This window comes from Erinaceus europaeus, chromosome 11 (genome assembly GCF_950295315.1).
Source record: "Erinaceus europaeus chromosome 11, mEriEur2.1, whole genome shotgun sequence".
Classification (NCBI taxonomy): Eukaryota; Metazoa; Chordata; class Mammalia; order Eulipotyphla; family Erinaceidae; genus Erinaceus; species Erinaceus europaeus.
The window spans coordinates 14,971,923-14,987,534 of record NC_080172.1 but is presented as its reverse complement, the minus strand read 5'-3'; the positions used below and the strand labels follow the sequence as shown (position 1 = coordinate 14,987,534).

The 15,612-nt window shown below is 38.5% G+C and overlaps 1 protein-coding gene across 1 annotated transcript in view; it reads right to left on the bottom strand.

Moving 5' to 3' along the window:
* ADGRV1 (adhesion G protein-coupled receptor V1) overlaps nucleotides 1-15,612 on the bottom strand; it is a 561,037-nt gene that overhangs the window by 517,131 nt on the left and 28,294 nt on the right. Inside the window, exons 2-5 of the mRNA XM_016186350.2 lie at nucleotides 15,110-15,294; nucleotides 12,498-12,647; nucleotides 10,920-11,015; nucleotides 479-583 (exon numbers count right to left, since the gene is read on the bottom strand). Of these exons, the coding sequence (XP_016041836.2) occupies nucleotides 479-583; nucleotides 10,920-11,015; nucleotides 12,498-12,647; nucleotides 15,110-15,294 (536 nt within the window). The remainder of the gene's footprint in view (nucleotides 1-478; nucleotides 584-10,919; nucleotides 11,016-12,497; nucleotides 12,648-15,109; nucleotides 15,295-15,612) is intronic.

Below are 15,612 nucleotides of genomic sequence, written 5' to 3'. Positions count from 1 at the left end.
GATTCAGGTCTTGGAACAAGATGGCAGAGGAGGATCTAGAGGGGGCTGAATTGTTACATGGAAAACTGAGAAATGTTACACATGTACAAACTACTATATTTTACTATTGACTGTAAACCATTCATCCCCCTGATAAAGAAAAAAAAAGAATATTCAAACAGCAACGTAAACATTTTTACATTAAGCAAAAAAAAAATGTATAAGAAAATAAAATCACTTATCTTCATTTCATTTTTATTAAGGTTCATTATACAAAGGATGCTGATATTTTCAGCTGTAGCAAAGTTCACATAACTGTTAGAAACTCTAAAGTGTGGCCATTTAAAATCAAGAGAAAAATATTTGGCAGACAGCTATCATAGGGCTATGAGAAATTGTACCCATGTGTTATCAATTATAATGTACAATTAACCCTTCAATAACATAATAAAAATAATATAAATGAAATAAAAACAAAGCCTTTTCAGAGGAAACTTACCTCAAAAGTCACAGTAACCATTCCATAGGTTCCCTTCTCTCTGATGAGAGCAAGAAGAACAGATTCATTTCTGCCCCTGGGCTCATTCACTGTTACTGAGGAAAGCTATTGAGGAGAGCAAAGACAGCACCAACAGAATTAGATGGTGAGGTAAAAAGTTAACTCAGAGAACTGGGGAGACAGTGTAATGGGGTTATGCAAAGGATTTTCATGCCTGAGGTTCTGAGGTCCGAAGGTTCAATTCCCAGTACCACCATAAGGCAGAGTTGAGTAGTGCTCTGCTTTCTGTCTCTCTCTTTGTCTCTGTCTCTCGCTCTCTCTCATAAAATTGAAAATAAATAAAATATTTTTTAAAATATATTGTTTTTAAAAAGTTAACTAAAAGTACTAACTCTCCACAAAGAAATGAATTCAAACAGTGCTCTTAAGAGGGACATTCATAGCCATACAAGCACACATTAGAAAACAAGGAAAAGCACAAATAAACAGCCTGATTGCACATCTTAAAGACCTAGAAGAAGAAGAACAAAGGAACCCTAAAGCACACAAAAGGATAGAAATCACTAAAGTTAGGGCAGAAATAAATAACACTGAAAATAAGAAAATCATACAAAAGATCAACGAAAGTAAATTTTGCTTCTTTGAAAGAGTGGACAAAATCGACAAACCTTTAGCCAGACTCACAAAACAAAAAAGGGAGAAGACCCAAATAAATCGGGATAGTAAATGAAAGAGGAGATATCACAACAGACACCACAGAAATTCAATCATGTGAGGCTTCTATGAACAACTGTATGCCACCAAGCTAGAGAACCTGGAAGAAATGGACGATTTCCTAGATATCTACCAACATCCAAAACTAAGTAAAGAGGAAGTAGATAACATGAACAGGCCCATTACAGCTAATGAAATCAAAACAGTTATCAAAAAAAGTCCTAGACCAGATGGTTTTACAAATGAATTCTACAAAACCTTCAAAGAAGAACTAATACCTCTACTTTTAAAAGTCTTCCAGAAGATTGAAGACACTGGAATACTCCCTGCCAGCTTCTATGAAGCCAACATTACTCTGATACCAAAAGCAGACAGGGACACAACCAAAAAAGAAAACTACCTACAGACCAATATCTCTGATGAACATAGATGCTAAAATATTGAACAAAATTCTAGCCAGCAGGATACAGAAGTATATTAAAAACATTGTTCATCATGAACAAGTGGGGTTTATCCCAGGCATGCAAGGTTGGTTTAATATACATAAATCAATCAACGTGATCCATCACATCAACAAAACCAAGACCAAAAACCACATGGTCATATCAATAAATGCAGAGAAAGCCTTTGACAAAATACAACATCCCTTTATGATCAAAACACTACAAAAAATGGGAATAGATGGAAAATTCCTGAAGATAGTGGAGTCTATATATAGCAAACCTACAGCCAACATCATACTCAATGGTGAAAAACTGGTAGCATTTCCCCTCAGATTAGGCACTAGACAGGGCTGCCCTCTATCACCATTACTATTCAACATAGTGTTGGAAGCTCTTGCCATAGCAATCAGACAGGAGCAAGGAATTAAAGGGATACAGATTGGAAGAGAAGAAGTCAAACTCTCCTTATTTGCAGATGACATGATAGTATACATGGAAAAACCTAAGGAATCCAGCAAGAAGCTTGTGGATATCATCAGGCAATACAGTAAGGTGTCAGGCTACAAAAATTAACATTCAAAATTCAGTGACATTCCTCTATGCAAACACTAAGTTAGAAGAAGTTGAAATCCAGAAATCAATTCCTTTTACTATAGCAACAAAAACAATAAAATATCTAGGAGTAAACCTAACCAAAGGAGTAAAAGACATGTATACTGAAAATTATGAGTCATTACTCAAGGAAATTGAAAAAGACACAAAGAAGTAGAAAGATATTCCATGTTCATGGGTTGGAAGAATTAACATCATCAAAATGAATATACTACCCAGAGCCATCTACACATTTAATGCTATCCCTATCAACATCCCAACCACGTTTTTTAGGAGAATAGAACAAATGTTTATCTGGAACCAGAAAAGACCTAGAATTGCCAAAACAATCTTGAGAAGAAAGAACAGAACTGGAGGCATCACACCCCCAGATCTCAAATTGTATTACAGAGCCACTGCCATCAAAACTGCTTGGTACTGGAACATGAATAGACACACTGAACAGTGGAATAGAACTGAGAGCCCAGAAGTAAGCCCCCACACCTATGGACATCTAATCTTTGACAGAGGTACTCAGACTATTAAATGGGGAAAGCAGGGTCTCTTCAACAAAGGGTATTGGAAAAAAATAGGTTAAAACATGCAGGAGAATAAAACTGGACCACTATATTTCACCAAATACAAAAATTAATTCCAAGTGGATCAAGGACTTGGATGTTAGACCACAAACTATCAGATACTTAGAGGAAAATATTGGCAGAACTCTTTTCCTCTTTTCCGCATAAATTTTAAAGACATCTTCAATGAAATGAATCCAATTACAAAGAAGACTAAGGCAAGCATAAACTTATGGAACTACATCAAATTAAAAATCTTCTGCACAGCTAAAGAAACTACTACCCAAACCAAGAGACCCTCATAGAATGGGAGAAGATCTTTACATGCCATACATCAGACAAGAGGCTAATAACCAGAATATATAAAGAACTTGCAAATCTCAACAACAAGACAACAAATAACCCCATCCAAAAATGGGGGGAGGAAATGGACAGAATATTCACTACAGAAGAGATCCAAAAGCCACGAAACACATGAAAAAATGCTCCAAGTCTCTGGTTGTCAGAGAAATGCAAATAAAGACAACAATGAGATACCACTTCACTCCTGTGAGAATAACATACATCAGGAAAAATAGCAACAAATGCTGGAGAGGTTGTGGGGACAAAGGAACCCTCCTGCACTGCTGGTGGGAATGACAATTGGTCCAACCTCTGTGGAGAAAAATCTGGAGAACTCTCAGAAGGCTAGAAATGGACCTGCCCTATGACCCTGCAATTCCTCTCCTGGGGATATATCCTAAGGAACCCAACAAACCTATCCAAAAAGATCTGTGTACACATATGTTCTTAGCAGCACAATTTGTAATAGCCCAAACCTGGAAGCAACCCAGGTGTCCAACAACAGATGAGTGGCTGAGAAAGTTGTGGTCTATATACACAATGGAATATTACTCAACTATTAAAAATGGTGACTTCACCTTGCTCACCTTATCTTGGATGGAGCTTGAACAAATCATGTTGAGATCAGACAGAAAGAAAAGGAAGAATATGGGATGGTCTCACTCCTAGACAGAAGTTGAAAAATAAGAACAGAAGGGAAAACAGAAAGCAGAACCTAGACTAGAGCTGGTGTGAACCAAAGTAAAAAACTCTAGGGTGGACGGGAGAGGGTTCAGGTCCTGGAACATAATGGCAGAGGAAAACCTAGTGGGGGCTGAACGAAAACATGGAAATATGAGAAATGTTACACATGTAAAAACTACTGTATTTCACTGTTGACTGTAAAACATTGATCCTCCAATAAAGAATTTTTAAAAAGCATTATTTGGGGGGCTGGGCAGTAGCACACTGGGTTATGTGCACAATGCGAACAAAGTGCAAGGACCTGTGCAAGGATCCCAGTTGGAGCCCCGTCTCCCCACCTGCAGGGGGGTCACTTCACAGGTGGTGAAGCAGGTCTGCAGGTGTCTATCTTCCTCTCCCCTCTCTCCGTCTTCCCTTCCTCTTTCGATTTCTCTCTGTCCTATCCAACACAACAAAAAAAAATGGAAAAGATGACTGCTAGGAGCAGTGGATTTGTATTGGAGGCACCGAAGCCTAGAGATAACCCTGGAGGCAAAAAAAAAAAAAAAAAAGGCATTATTTCCTAGAACTAATTAACTATAGTTAATTACAATAATAAAAAGATCTTTAAATATTCATAATAATAGTGTTGACCATAAAACTACTCATTTTCCTGTTTTGATTTCTACCATCAACTAGCTTTTCTAGTACAGAATCTTAAATAAAGGTTTTCTAATGAAAAGTTAACACCAATATTCACACAGATTCAAAAGGTCACAGATATTAGTTGCCTTTCTTTTCCTTTTTTTCCCCTTATCTTTTTTAATTTATTCAACAGAGACAGCCAGAAATTGAGAGGGAGTGGGAAGACAGAGAGGGAGAGAGAGAAGGAGACACCTACAGCACTGTTTCACCACTTGCAAAGCTTTCCCCCTTCAGGTGTAGACCAGGGGCTCGAACCTGGATCCCTGAAAATTATAACGTGTGCTCAACCAGGTGAACCGCCATCCAGCCCCATGAGTTGCCTTTCCATCCCAGGGCACTCAATGGAACAATCATTCAGCCTAGCTCCCCATCACTACTCCCTCCTCATAAGTCAGCTCACACTTGAAAGAAAAAAGAGAAAAAAAAATCAAAGGAAGTTGTCTAGACAGGAAAAGAGGGAAAAGTTAGCAAGCTGAAAGAACCAAGCTAGCTAGCTAGACTGGCAGAAAAACTTGAGGTGGGGGGCCAGGTAGTGGCGCACCTGGTTAGGTGCTCACATTACAGTGCACAAGGACCCAGGTTCAAGCCCCTGGTCCCCACCTGCAGGGGGAAAGCTTCACAAGTGGTGAAAAATGTGAAGCTTCACCTTATCTTGGATGGAACTTGAATGAACTTTTCACTCTCTATCTCCCTGCCTCCTCTCAATTTCTCTTCATATCTATCCAAAAATAAATAAATAAATAGATTTTAAAAGAAAAATTTGAACCTCTAGGGTGGGGCTCACTTTCCTGCATGCTTCTCTCAATTCATACCAAATGATATTCCATCCACCGATCCCAATAATCAACGCAAGGAGTATCACCTCAGCATGCTTCACTTCAGACTGTGTCCAGAGACATCAGGCATGGAATGTCAACCCTTCATCCTCATTACTCGGGTAAGACCTTTCCTTTCATAGTATTCCCAAATTCCATTCCAGGAGGTTCACTTCCTAACAAAATCCCAAAACCTAGATATAGACTAGGTCCCTTAAGACATGTTCACATGTATCCATAAATAAGGGCAAAATATATATCTGAAAGCAAAAATACACAATAGTCTGTAATGAATCAGTATAAAATTCATAATGAAATAGTGTCTACTATATACACAATGGAATACTACTCAGCTGTAAAAAATGGTGACTTCACCGTTTTCAGCCGATCTTGGATGGACCTTGAAAAAATCATGTTGAGTGAAATAAGTCAGAAACAGAAGGATGAATATGGGATGATCTCACTCTCAGGCCGAAGTTGAAAAACAAGATTAGAAAAGAAAACACAAGTCGAACCTGAAATGGAATTGGAGTATTACACCAAAGTAAAAGACTCTGGGGTGGGTGGGTGGATGCGGAAAATACAGGTCCATGAAAGATGATGAATGACATAGTGGGGGTTGTATTGTTAAATGGGAATCTGGGAATGTTATGCATGTACAAATTATTGTATTTACTGTTGAATGTAAAACATTAATTCCCCAATAAAGAAATAAATTATTAAAAAAAAAAGAAATAGTGTCTACTTAAGACTTAGATACCCTCCTCACCTACATCCTATTACAGTTCTCTCACTCACTCCAAAGCTAACCTCATCAAAGCAAGGACTGTAAAAGCTGGGGCCCTAGTCGAGGAGTCCTGAGATTCCCAAACAGACATGATGGATCTAGACCTCGAATAAATTCCTCTCTCCATTGTCACTGGTCATTCTATCAGGAACAACACAACAGACCCCTTTGTGGGCCCCCATAGGACCTTGCCCACAACTTGGATCAACAATGGTAGAGAATGTTCCATCCTCCAAAGGGAGGCTGGACAACATACTCAATGCTACACCTGAGGAAGATGGGTCCTGATATTGGGGCAGCTTGGAACATTCCTACTCATGACCACAGAATGTGAGCTCAGATCTGCAGGGATGCAGAGGTCACATAGGCTCCTAAGCTGAATATGGGCCCCAGATCACATCAAATTGATGGGGTTTATAGTCAACAATATTTATACCCCTCTCCCATATTAGGGAGCTACTCTCTTCCCTGATCCAGCTTTCTGGTCCTTCTGCCAGCCATGACATCACCTCCCCAGATAATAATTAGGATGCACCTGCATATCAGATTTCAGGATCAGGCAAAACAAACAACAACAACAACAACAACAACAAAAACTAGTATAGCCACAGGCCCTTTGGAATATAACTAAAATATGCCTACTAGCTATCTACAAAACGGAGGCTGCCCCAACTCTTCATCTGCACTATTACAGTCTTTAGGTCCATGATTGGTCAACAATTTGTTTGGCTTTGTATGTTAACTCTCTTTTCAGCCACCAGATTCCAGATGCTACCATGATACCAACCACACTTCCCTGGACAGACAAACCCACCAATGTGTCATAGCTCCACTTCCCCAGAGCCCTTCCCCACTAGAGAAAGAGAGAGGCAGGCTGGGAGTATGGATCGACCTATCAATGCCCATGCTCAGCAGGGAAGCAATTACAGAAGCCAGACCTTCCACCTTCTGCATCCCACAATGACCTTGGATCCACACTTCCAGAGGGTTAAAGAATAGGAAAGCTATCAGGGGAGGGGATGGGATACAGAGTTCTGGTGGTGGGAATTGTGTGAAGTTGTACCCCTCTTATCCTATGGCTTAGTCAATGCTACCTTATTATAAATAAAAGATTTAAAATAATAAGAATAATAAATAATTATCTCTTCCTTCAAGGAAGATCAAGTGCAAAGAAAAAAAGTTATTAAAGTCATGGGCTACATGGAACATACCTAAAATAGACTTCTAGCTTCTTCCCACATGAAGACCCCTAGTTTCATCGGCTCTGTTCCTAGCTTTGGGTTCCTGTTTATTAAACATTTGTCCTGCTTTATATCTTGCCACCTTTCAGCCACCAAGTTGCAGATGCTACTTCCCTGAGCAGACGATCTTACCAATGCTTCCTGAAGTCTCACCTCTCCAGAGACTTATCCCACTAGGGAAAGATAGAAACAGGCTGGGGATATGGATTGACCAGCCAATATCCATATCCAGCAGAGAAGCAATTATAGAAGCCAGACCTTCCACCTTCTGCACCCCGCAAAGATTTTTGGTCCATAGTCCCAAAGGGATAAAGAATAGGAAAGCTCCCAATGGAAGGGATGGGATATGGAACACTGGTGGTGAGAATTGTATGGAAGTGTACCCCTGTTATCTTACAATCTTATTCATCATTATTAAATCACTAATTAATTCTTTTTTAAAAATCTTTAAAAAAGAAAAAAGAAAATTTTGAGGTGAAGAAGAAAAAGAGGAAGCAGGCAGCTGATGTTAGCTATGGCAGGAGTGCCCATTCTCCCCAGGTGACCCTAAAATCTTGGTGTCCTCAGTAACAAAGGAATATAAGTGCATCTAACTTAGAAGACTGTGATTATGTTTCAAGGAGTTAACTCACTCCAAGTTTTTATCCTAATGCCTGGCAACAGTGAGGGCTCAGTAAATGTTGGCTGCTACCATTATCATCACCAATGATTTCTTCATCATCAGTGGAATCATCTGGTACAAAGTCAGCCTATTTAACAACTATTGTGAGTGCAACAACTACTGTTGTTGTGGTGGTGGTCAGGTGTCGGGCTGCACCGCGGAGAAGAGAGAGGAAGTCCAGAGCAAGTGGGGTACACAAATCTTTATTATAGGATGGGGGGTGGCTCAGGCCACATGTAAAACAGCCGACAATGGCCGTCCCCACTACCTGACCACGGGGTGAGAGAAACGAGAGAGATCTGAGAGAGAGCCGAAGGACCCAAGAGCCCAGAGAGAGCGGGGGGGGGGGGGGGGGGAGGGGTGAGGGGACTTCTATTGGGCGACAACCAGGGGTGACGTGTGGGGCCAGGATTGGTTGAAGGGGGCACTGCTAGGATTTCGCGGGGTGTGGTAAAACCTGGGGGCGGAGACTGCATTAGAATAATTCCTCAGCGTCATCTCCTCCTTTCCCTTTATATCTAAATGGACACAATAAAGAAAAATGGAATGGAGCAGGCTTAAATGTTATTAAAGAGTGCCATGCTCAGGTGGGAAGATGTAGGACTTTCTGTGGAGGAGGGAAGGCTTAAATGGCTGCCAACCTTGTGAGCTTTATGCGTCCTCCTGTGCTCAACTCCTCTTTAGAGAGAGAGACTTACCTGGAGGGACTCATCTCATAGGTTTAAGCGCAGTCTGCTCAACCATCTCTTCACAATATCTCTACATCTTTTCTATCTTTCTATCTAGTAATAGCATAAGATGGTTCAAAGTCTGTAAAAGACTATCATGGAGCCTTTTGGGCATAAACCTAAATGATATAACAAAACAGGAAGGGACAAGTAGTAGGGGAGTAGTAAAAGCCAGTGTGAAGTGAAGGGAAGGATTGGTGTACCCCACTTGCTCTGGACTTCCTCTCTCTTCTCTGTGGTGCAGCCCGACACCTGACCACCACAAGAACAACATCTGGTGCCCATCATGTTCCGCACCCACGCCCCGCTGGGTAGCCCGGCCTGAGGTCCCTGAAAGCCGCCCAGACACAGGTAAGTAGCATCCGCCCACCTCTGTGGCCCCACGTTGGGCACCAGAATAATTCCTCAGCATCATCCCACTTAGTAAAATTTTAAGTAAGTGCCCAGCTAGGGGATTCTGGGGATGTCAGAATAGAAATTGAATGAGCATAGGTGAACAGCAGTGTGGAGAAAAATTAAGCAATAAAGGGAGCTTGCTTCATAATTACCTAATAATGCCTTACCAAACAAATAAAAATGACTGGTTCATTAATTCTGCTAAATGACAAGCTTAAAGATTGTGGAATGCCTACTACATTGACATTTTAATTAGGACATCCTTTTTAATACCGATACAACAACTATCAAGATCATATTTATCTATAGACCATCATATGTTAAAGAAAATTTAAGGGGGGCAGGTGGTAGCACAGCGGGATAAGCACACATGGCGCAAAGCACAAGGACCAGTGTAAGAATCCCGGTTCGAGCCCCCAGCTCCCCACCTACAGGGGAGTCACTTCACAGGTGGTGAAGCAGGTCCGCAGGTGTCTATCTTTCTCTCCTCCCTCTGTCTTCCCCTCCTCTCTCCATTTCTCTCTGTCCTATCAAACAGCAACAACAACAATAATAGTAACAACAACACCAATAAACAACAAGGGCAACAAAAGGGAAAAAAAATGGCCTCCAGGAGCAGTAGATTCCTGGTGCAGGCACCCAGCCCCAGCAATAACCCTGGAGGCAAAAAAAAAAAATTTAAGATACTAAAAAAAAAAAAAAAAAATTACATACAGTACAACCATAATAGCAGTCTAAATTCTAAATTGAAAAACAAGTAAAAATCTGGGGACTACATCATCTTTAGTAAAGATGATTAGGAGCATGATTCAAGAAAATTCTTTATCAGGAAGATTATTGTAGTCTTAAATTTAGTGACTAGATGCAACTGTATTGGAGAAAAACCTTATTAAATTTAAGCACTGGAAACAATTTCTCTCAGTGAGTGATCTATCCTGTATATTTGTTCTTTTTTAAAAAAATATTTATTTTCCCTTTTGTTGCCCTTGTTGTTTTATTGTTGTAGTTATTATTGTGGTTATTGATGTTGTTGTTGTTGGATAGGACAGAGAGAAATGGAGAGAGAAGGGGAAGGCAGAGAGGGGGAGAGAAAGATAGACACCTGCAGACTTGCTTCACCACCTGTGAAGCAACTCCCCTGCAGGTGGGGAGCCGAGGGCTGGAACCGGGATCGTTAAGGCGGTCCTTGTGTTCTGTGCCACCGCCCAACTCCCTGTATGTTCATTCTTAAAGATAAGACTGTCTGAACATGACAATGGTCAGTGACACAGGAATTTTGTGATAAGAAAGAAATAATAACTGCTGCACAAAATTGAGGGGATAGCATGGAATTTTAACCTTAAAGAAATATTAATCAGAATTATACCCCTCTTATCCTATGATCTTGTTGGTGTTTCCATTTTATAAATAAAAATTTTAAAAAAATATTAATCAGTGCTCTTTTTTAAGAGAGAAACAAATTAAGATCCTTTAGAAGCTAAAATATATATAAATTAGGGGCAAGGGTATATAGCATAATGGTCATGCAAAGAAACTCTCTAATAGAAAATTACAATGTAAGAACTCACTACAGAATTTTTAAGAGGTATAATATCTGCTATTCGATTTTAAGTTCACTATATGTTATTTTAGTATTTTCTTGATATGATTTTCTCATCTCTGAATCACTTCATACATCAGAGGGTTGTAAATAGACAATTTTCTTTGACATACTAACTCAAACTTTTAAAAAGTAATAAACTTATATAGTAACCACAAAATCAAAATATAATCATACCATATTAAATGAAATAATTCCAAATGCATTATCATTTGATAATATTGTCACAGTAACAGTCCTCGGCCATCCAAGTTTCACATTTGTAGAAGGTTTCTGAAATAAAACCCACAAAAAAATTAATAGTAAGGCAGGGGATAAATGATAAATTTAGAATTTATACTTTTTAAATAATTATACAAAATACAAAAAAAAAAGATGCATTATGCCTTTAGTGCATACATTAAAAGAACATATTCGGGGGCCAGGGATAAAGCACCCAGTCAAGGGCAAGCTCCTGGTCCCCACCTACAGGGGGCAAGCTGTGAAGCAGTACTGTAGGGGTCTCTCTTTCACTCTCTCTCCCTCTCCTCTCAACTTGTCTCTGTCCTATCAAAAAAAAAAGGGGGGGGAGGAAAAAAGCCTCCATCAGTAATGTATTCATCATTATGGTAGCACCAAGTCCCAGCAACAACCCTGCTGACAATAAAAACAATGAATTAATAAATGGAAATAAATTCAAATGTGGCCCACATGGTAAATAAGTCGCAAACAAAAGAACAGAGAGAACAATACTGAACATAAATAAAATTACTGTATCACTTTCACAAAAAAATTAATCACAGCAACACAATGCTTTGAAAAATACTTTCAGTACATTTCAGAAAAAAAATTTTTTTATCCTCCATTTAATATAGAAGCACAGTTATGCTTTGTACATCTGGCAGCAGGAAAGAGATAAAGGAAAAATTGGCCGGGGGTGGAGGGCAAGAGATTTTCTTAAGTATCTGTCATGTGATGCCTAAGTTAGCTAAACCAATGTAAAATGTGACTATAGAGTCTTCTAAACAAAATTATTTGAGTAATAACCAAATGATAGAATTGCCTAAGAGGCAATTATCAGTTATCAGTTTTGAGTTCTATGTATATCACCACCAGTCACTTAAATTTACTTGTCTCTAGAAAACATATTTTGGGAATTATTATTATTATTATTATTATTATTATTATTATGACAAGGAGAGTAGAGAGAGAAAGAGAAACACCTAGGAGTTGGGCAGTAGTGCCGTGGGTTAAGCGCATGTGGTGCCAAGCTCAAGAACAGGCGTAAGGATCCTGTTTTGAGCCCCGGCTCCCCACCTGCAGGGGAGTTGCTTCACAGGCAGGTCTGCAGGAGTCTGTCTTTCTCTCCCCTCTCTGTCTTCCCTCCTCTCTCCATTTCTCTCTGTCCTATCCAACAACGACGGCATCACTAACAACAACAATAACTACGACAACAATAAAAAACAAGGGCAACAAAGTGGAAAATATTTTTTAAAAAAGATTCTTTTAAAAAGAAAGAAAGAAAGAAAGAAAGAAAGAAAGAAGGAGAGAGAGAGAGAGAGAGAGAGAGAAAGAAAGAAAGAAAGAAAGAAAGAAAGAAAGAAAGAAAGACACCTGCAAACTGCCCCACCACTAATCCATAGCAAGCAGGCGTTAGGGGCTTGAACCAGGGTTCTCACACTTGGGAACGTGTGCACGTCACCAGATGTGTCACTGCCCAGCTTCATAAGATTTTTTTTTTTTAAGTTAAAAGTTAAGGGAGAAAGAAGGACTTACCTGCAATGTTAACTGAAAAATAAAAGTTTCATCCGGCTCTGGTAATTCATCGTCACACACTGCTATGAACACTGTCCTATTTGTTTCTTCGACGGGAATAAAAGCTGCAGCGTATGTAGCCCAAAAGTCCCCAGTGTCATCTCCATCCAGCTATCAATGCAAATCATCAGGAGGAAGTTACTGACTAGCACAGTATTAAGACAAGCAAAACTGATACTAGGTGAAGCAATCAACAGGAGAAAAAAAAAAAAAAGCATGAATTGTCAACTGACACTGAAGTTTATAGGTTGGATAAAGAAATATCGAACAATTAATTAGAAGAACTAACATCTCCTTCTTCTTAGAGATTTGTTAGTTAATGGGGAAAAAAGGAGATAAAGTCACCCTCTAGCACACGAAACACAAGTGACTGAACTCTAAACCACATGCTTGAGAATCCAACATTTTATCCTCTGTGCAATCTTTCATGCCACTAAAAATAATCTTCTGGGAATACAAAAAGATTGGACTCTATACAAAAACATCAGTTCATGCTCTTAACAAAGGAATTACCCTTTCCAAAACTTTCAGTCTGAAATTTCCACCAATTTCCAATTATGAACCAACATTCATATCAATAATTTCATTACAACAATATTAATAGAAAATCTGGAAGTAATCATAATGAAAAACAGTTGAAGAATAATAGAAAAATAACACCACCATCAAAAGAACTTAGGAAAGGAATAGAATCTTTAAAAAGTTACTGTATAACTTAATAGCATTAAAAGATTATCAAACATAACATAATACAAAGCAAATATGTACTCAGGCTAAAAATATCAATTTAAAAATAGACATACATTATTAATTAAAAACTAAAAACAATGAAAAAAATCATTGCATTTGTTCCACAGCTAATTTTTTCTTTTTACAATGTTTTACAATGAATAATTAAACCTATCAAATATTTTGCTGAAAAAAACTTATTTTGAAAGCAAAAATCTCACATTATTTAAGCCTCAAGTTCATCGGTAAACTTTAGGATTTACTTATTTCTTAACGTAATAAAGAGTACGAAAACTAGAACCAGAAAATCACTCTAACCCATAGGAAGTTGGAAGTCAGAATCAGGGTCTCAAGCTTTTATATATATATATATATATATATATATATTTATTTTCCCTTTTGTTGCCCTTGTTTTTTATTGTTGTGGTGGTTATTATTATTGTTGTTACTGGTGTCATCGTTGTTGGGTAGGACAGAGAAAAATGGAGAGTGGAGGGGAAGACAGAGAGGGGGGAGAGAAAGACAGACACCTGCAGACCTGCTTCACCACTTGTGAAGCGACTCCCCTGTAGGTGGGGAGCCGGGGCTAGAACTGGGATCCTTATGCTGGTCCTTGCGCTTCATGCAATGTGCGCTTAACCCACTGTGCTACTGTCCAACTCATGGTCTCAAGCTTTTATGTCCATAATTCTAGATACTTGCCACCCTCCAGATTTCTCCAGCAATATTCTGAGTGGTTATATCCCATCAGTGAATGGTCAAACACAAAAGCAAATGCAAGCACACATGATCCATACAATAACTAAACTTTGAGCAAGATCAATCAGGAGCTGGATTAACTGTACCTGACTTGAGTCAATATAACTACCTCTCCAAAAACAATTATCTGGGGCAATCTGGTGGCTCACCTGGTTGAATGCACATGTAGCAATGTACAAGGACCCAAGTTCAAGCCCCCAGCTCCCACTTAGAGGGGGAAAGCTTCATAAGCAGTGGATTACTGTTTCAGCTGTCTCTCCTTCCCCCTAAACTTTCCCTTCCCTCTCAATATCTCTCAATAAAATAAAATATTTTTAATAAAATTTGGCCAAAAATTCTATAAAAGACTAAACAGAGGGAGTCAGGCTGTAGCGCAGCGGGTTAAGCGCAGGTGGCGCAAAGCACAAGGACCAGAATAAGGATCCCGGTTCGAACCCCGGCTCCCCACCTGCAGGTGTCTGTCTTTCTCTCCTCCTCTCTGTCTTCCCCTCCTCTCTCCACTTCTCTCTGTCCTATCCAACAACAGCAACATCAATAACAACAACAATGTTAAACAACAAGGGCAACAAAAGGAAAAATAAATAAATATTTTTAAAATATTTTTTAAAGAAATTATTTAAAATATGTATATTTTAAAGAACACCAGAAAAAAATTAAATGGGGTCTCTTAAAGAAAAAAACTTTCTATGATATTTTTTGTCACATTTATACTTTTAAATATTTCATATATTTTCTTGAAGTCACCTGAGAGCAGATAGTATATCTGAGAAGAGAATTAGAATTCAAACTCAAACAAAATTTCCTTTTACTTAGAAAAACTGACATTATATTTGTCTTAAGATAAGTATATGAATATTTTTGAAATAATCAGTTTATGTCTTTAGTACACAAATACTGCCACATGAACATGTCTACCTGGCATTATATAAAATTCTAAGAGCTATGAATGAAGTAGTTTATCTACAAGTAATTTATCATAATGAAACTACTCAAAATCTCAAATAATAAAAGAAAACATTCCTTTCATTGAAACTATGAAATTTCATATCTATCCCAGTAATAGCAGAAGTGGAATCATTTCTTACCGATACAAGTGCAGTGATATTTGCTGGCTCTCCTATCCTTTCAATGACAAGACGAATCACTGTTGTACTTGTTTCATTAACTACAAATTCTGTTAGTCCACCGAATCTTATTTCTGTTTCTCCAAATGCAAAAGGGATGAGTAAAGCTAAAAGAAGATGAACTAATAAAGATGCAGGTGACATCCCTATAAGAAAAAAACATTTTATTCACAAAACATATGTAATATACTTTCATTATATTGTGTCTATAGGTATTTACAAAAAAAAGTGAGATAATAAGCAACTATGACATAGAAACATCAAATATCATGCCATCATCCAAATCAAATATGTGATTATAGAAATAAGTTTTTTAAAATCACAGTCTTGTGGCCTGGTAAGTGGCATAGTGTCGAGAGTGTTAGGCTTGGGAGTATGAAGGAGTTTATCTCTAGGGCATGTGTGTATATGCCTTCTCTTTTCTCTTTCTCTTGTAAATAAAAATAATCAGTCTCCTTCTATTG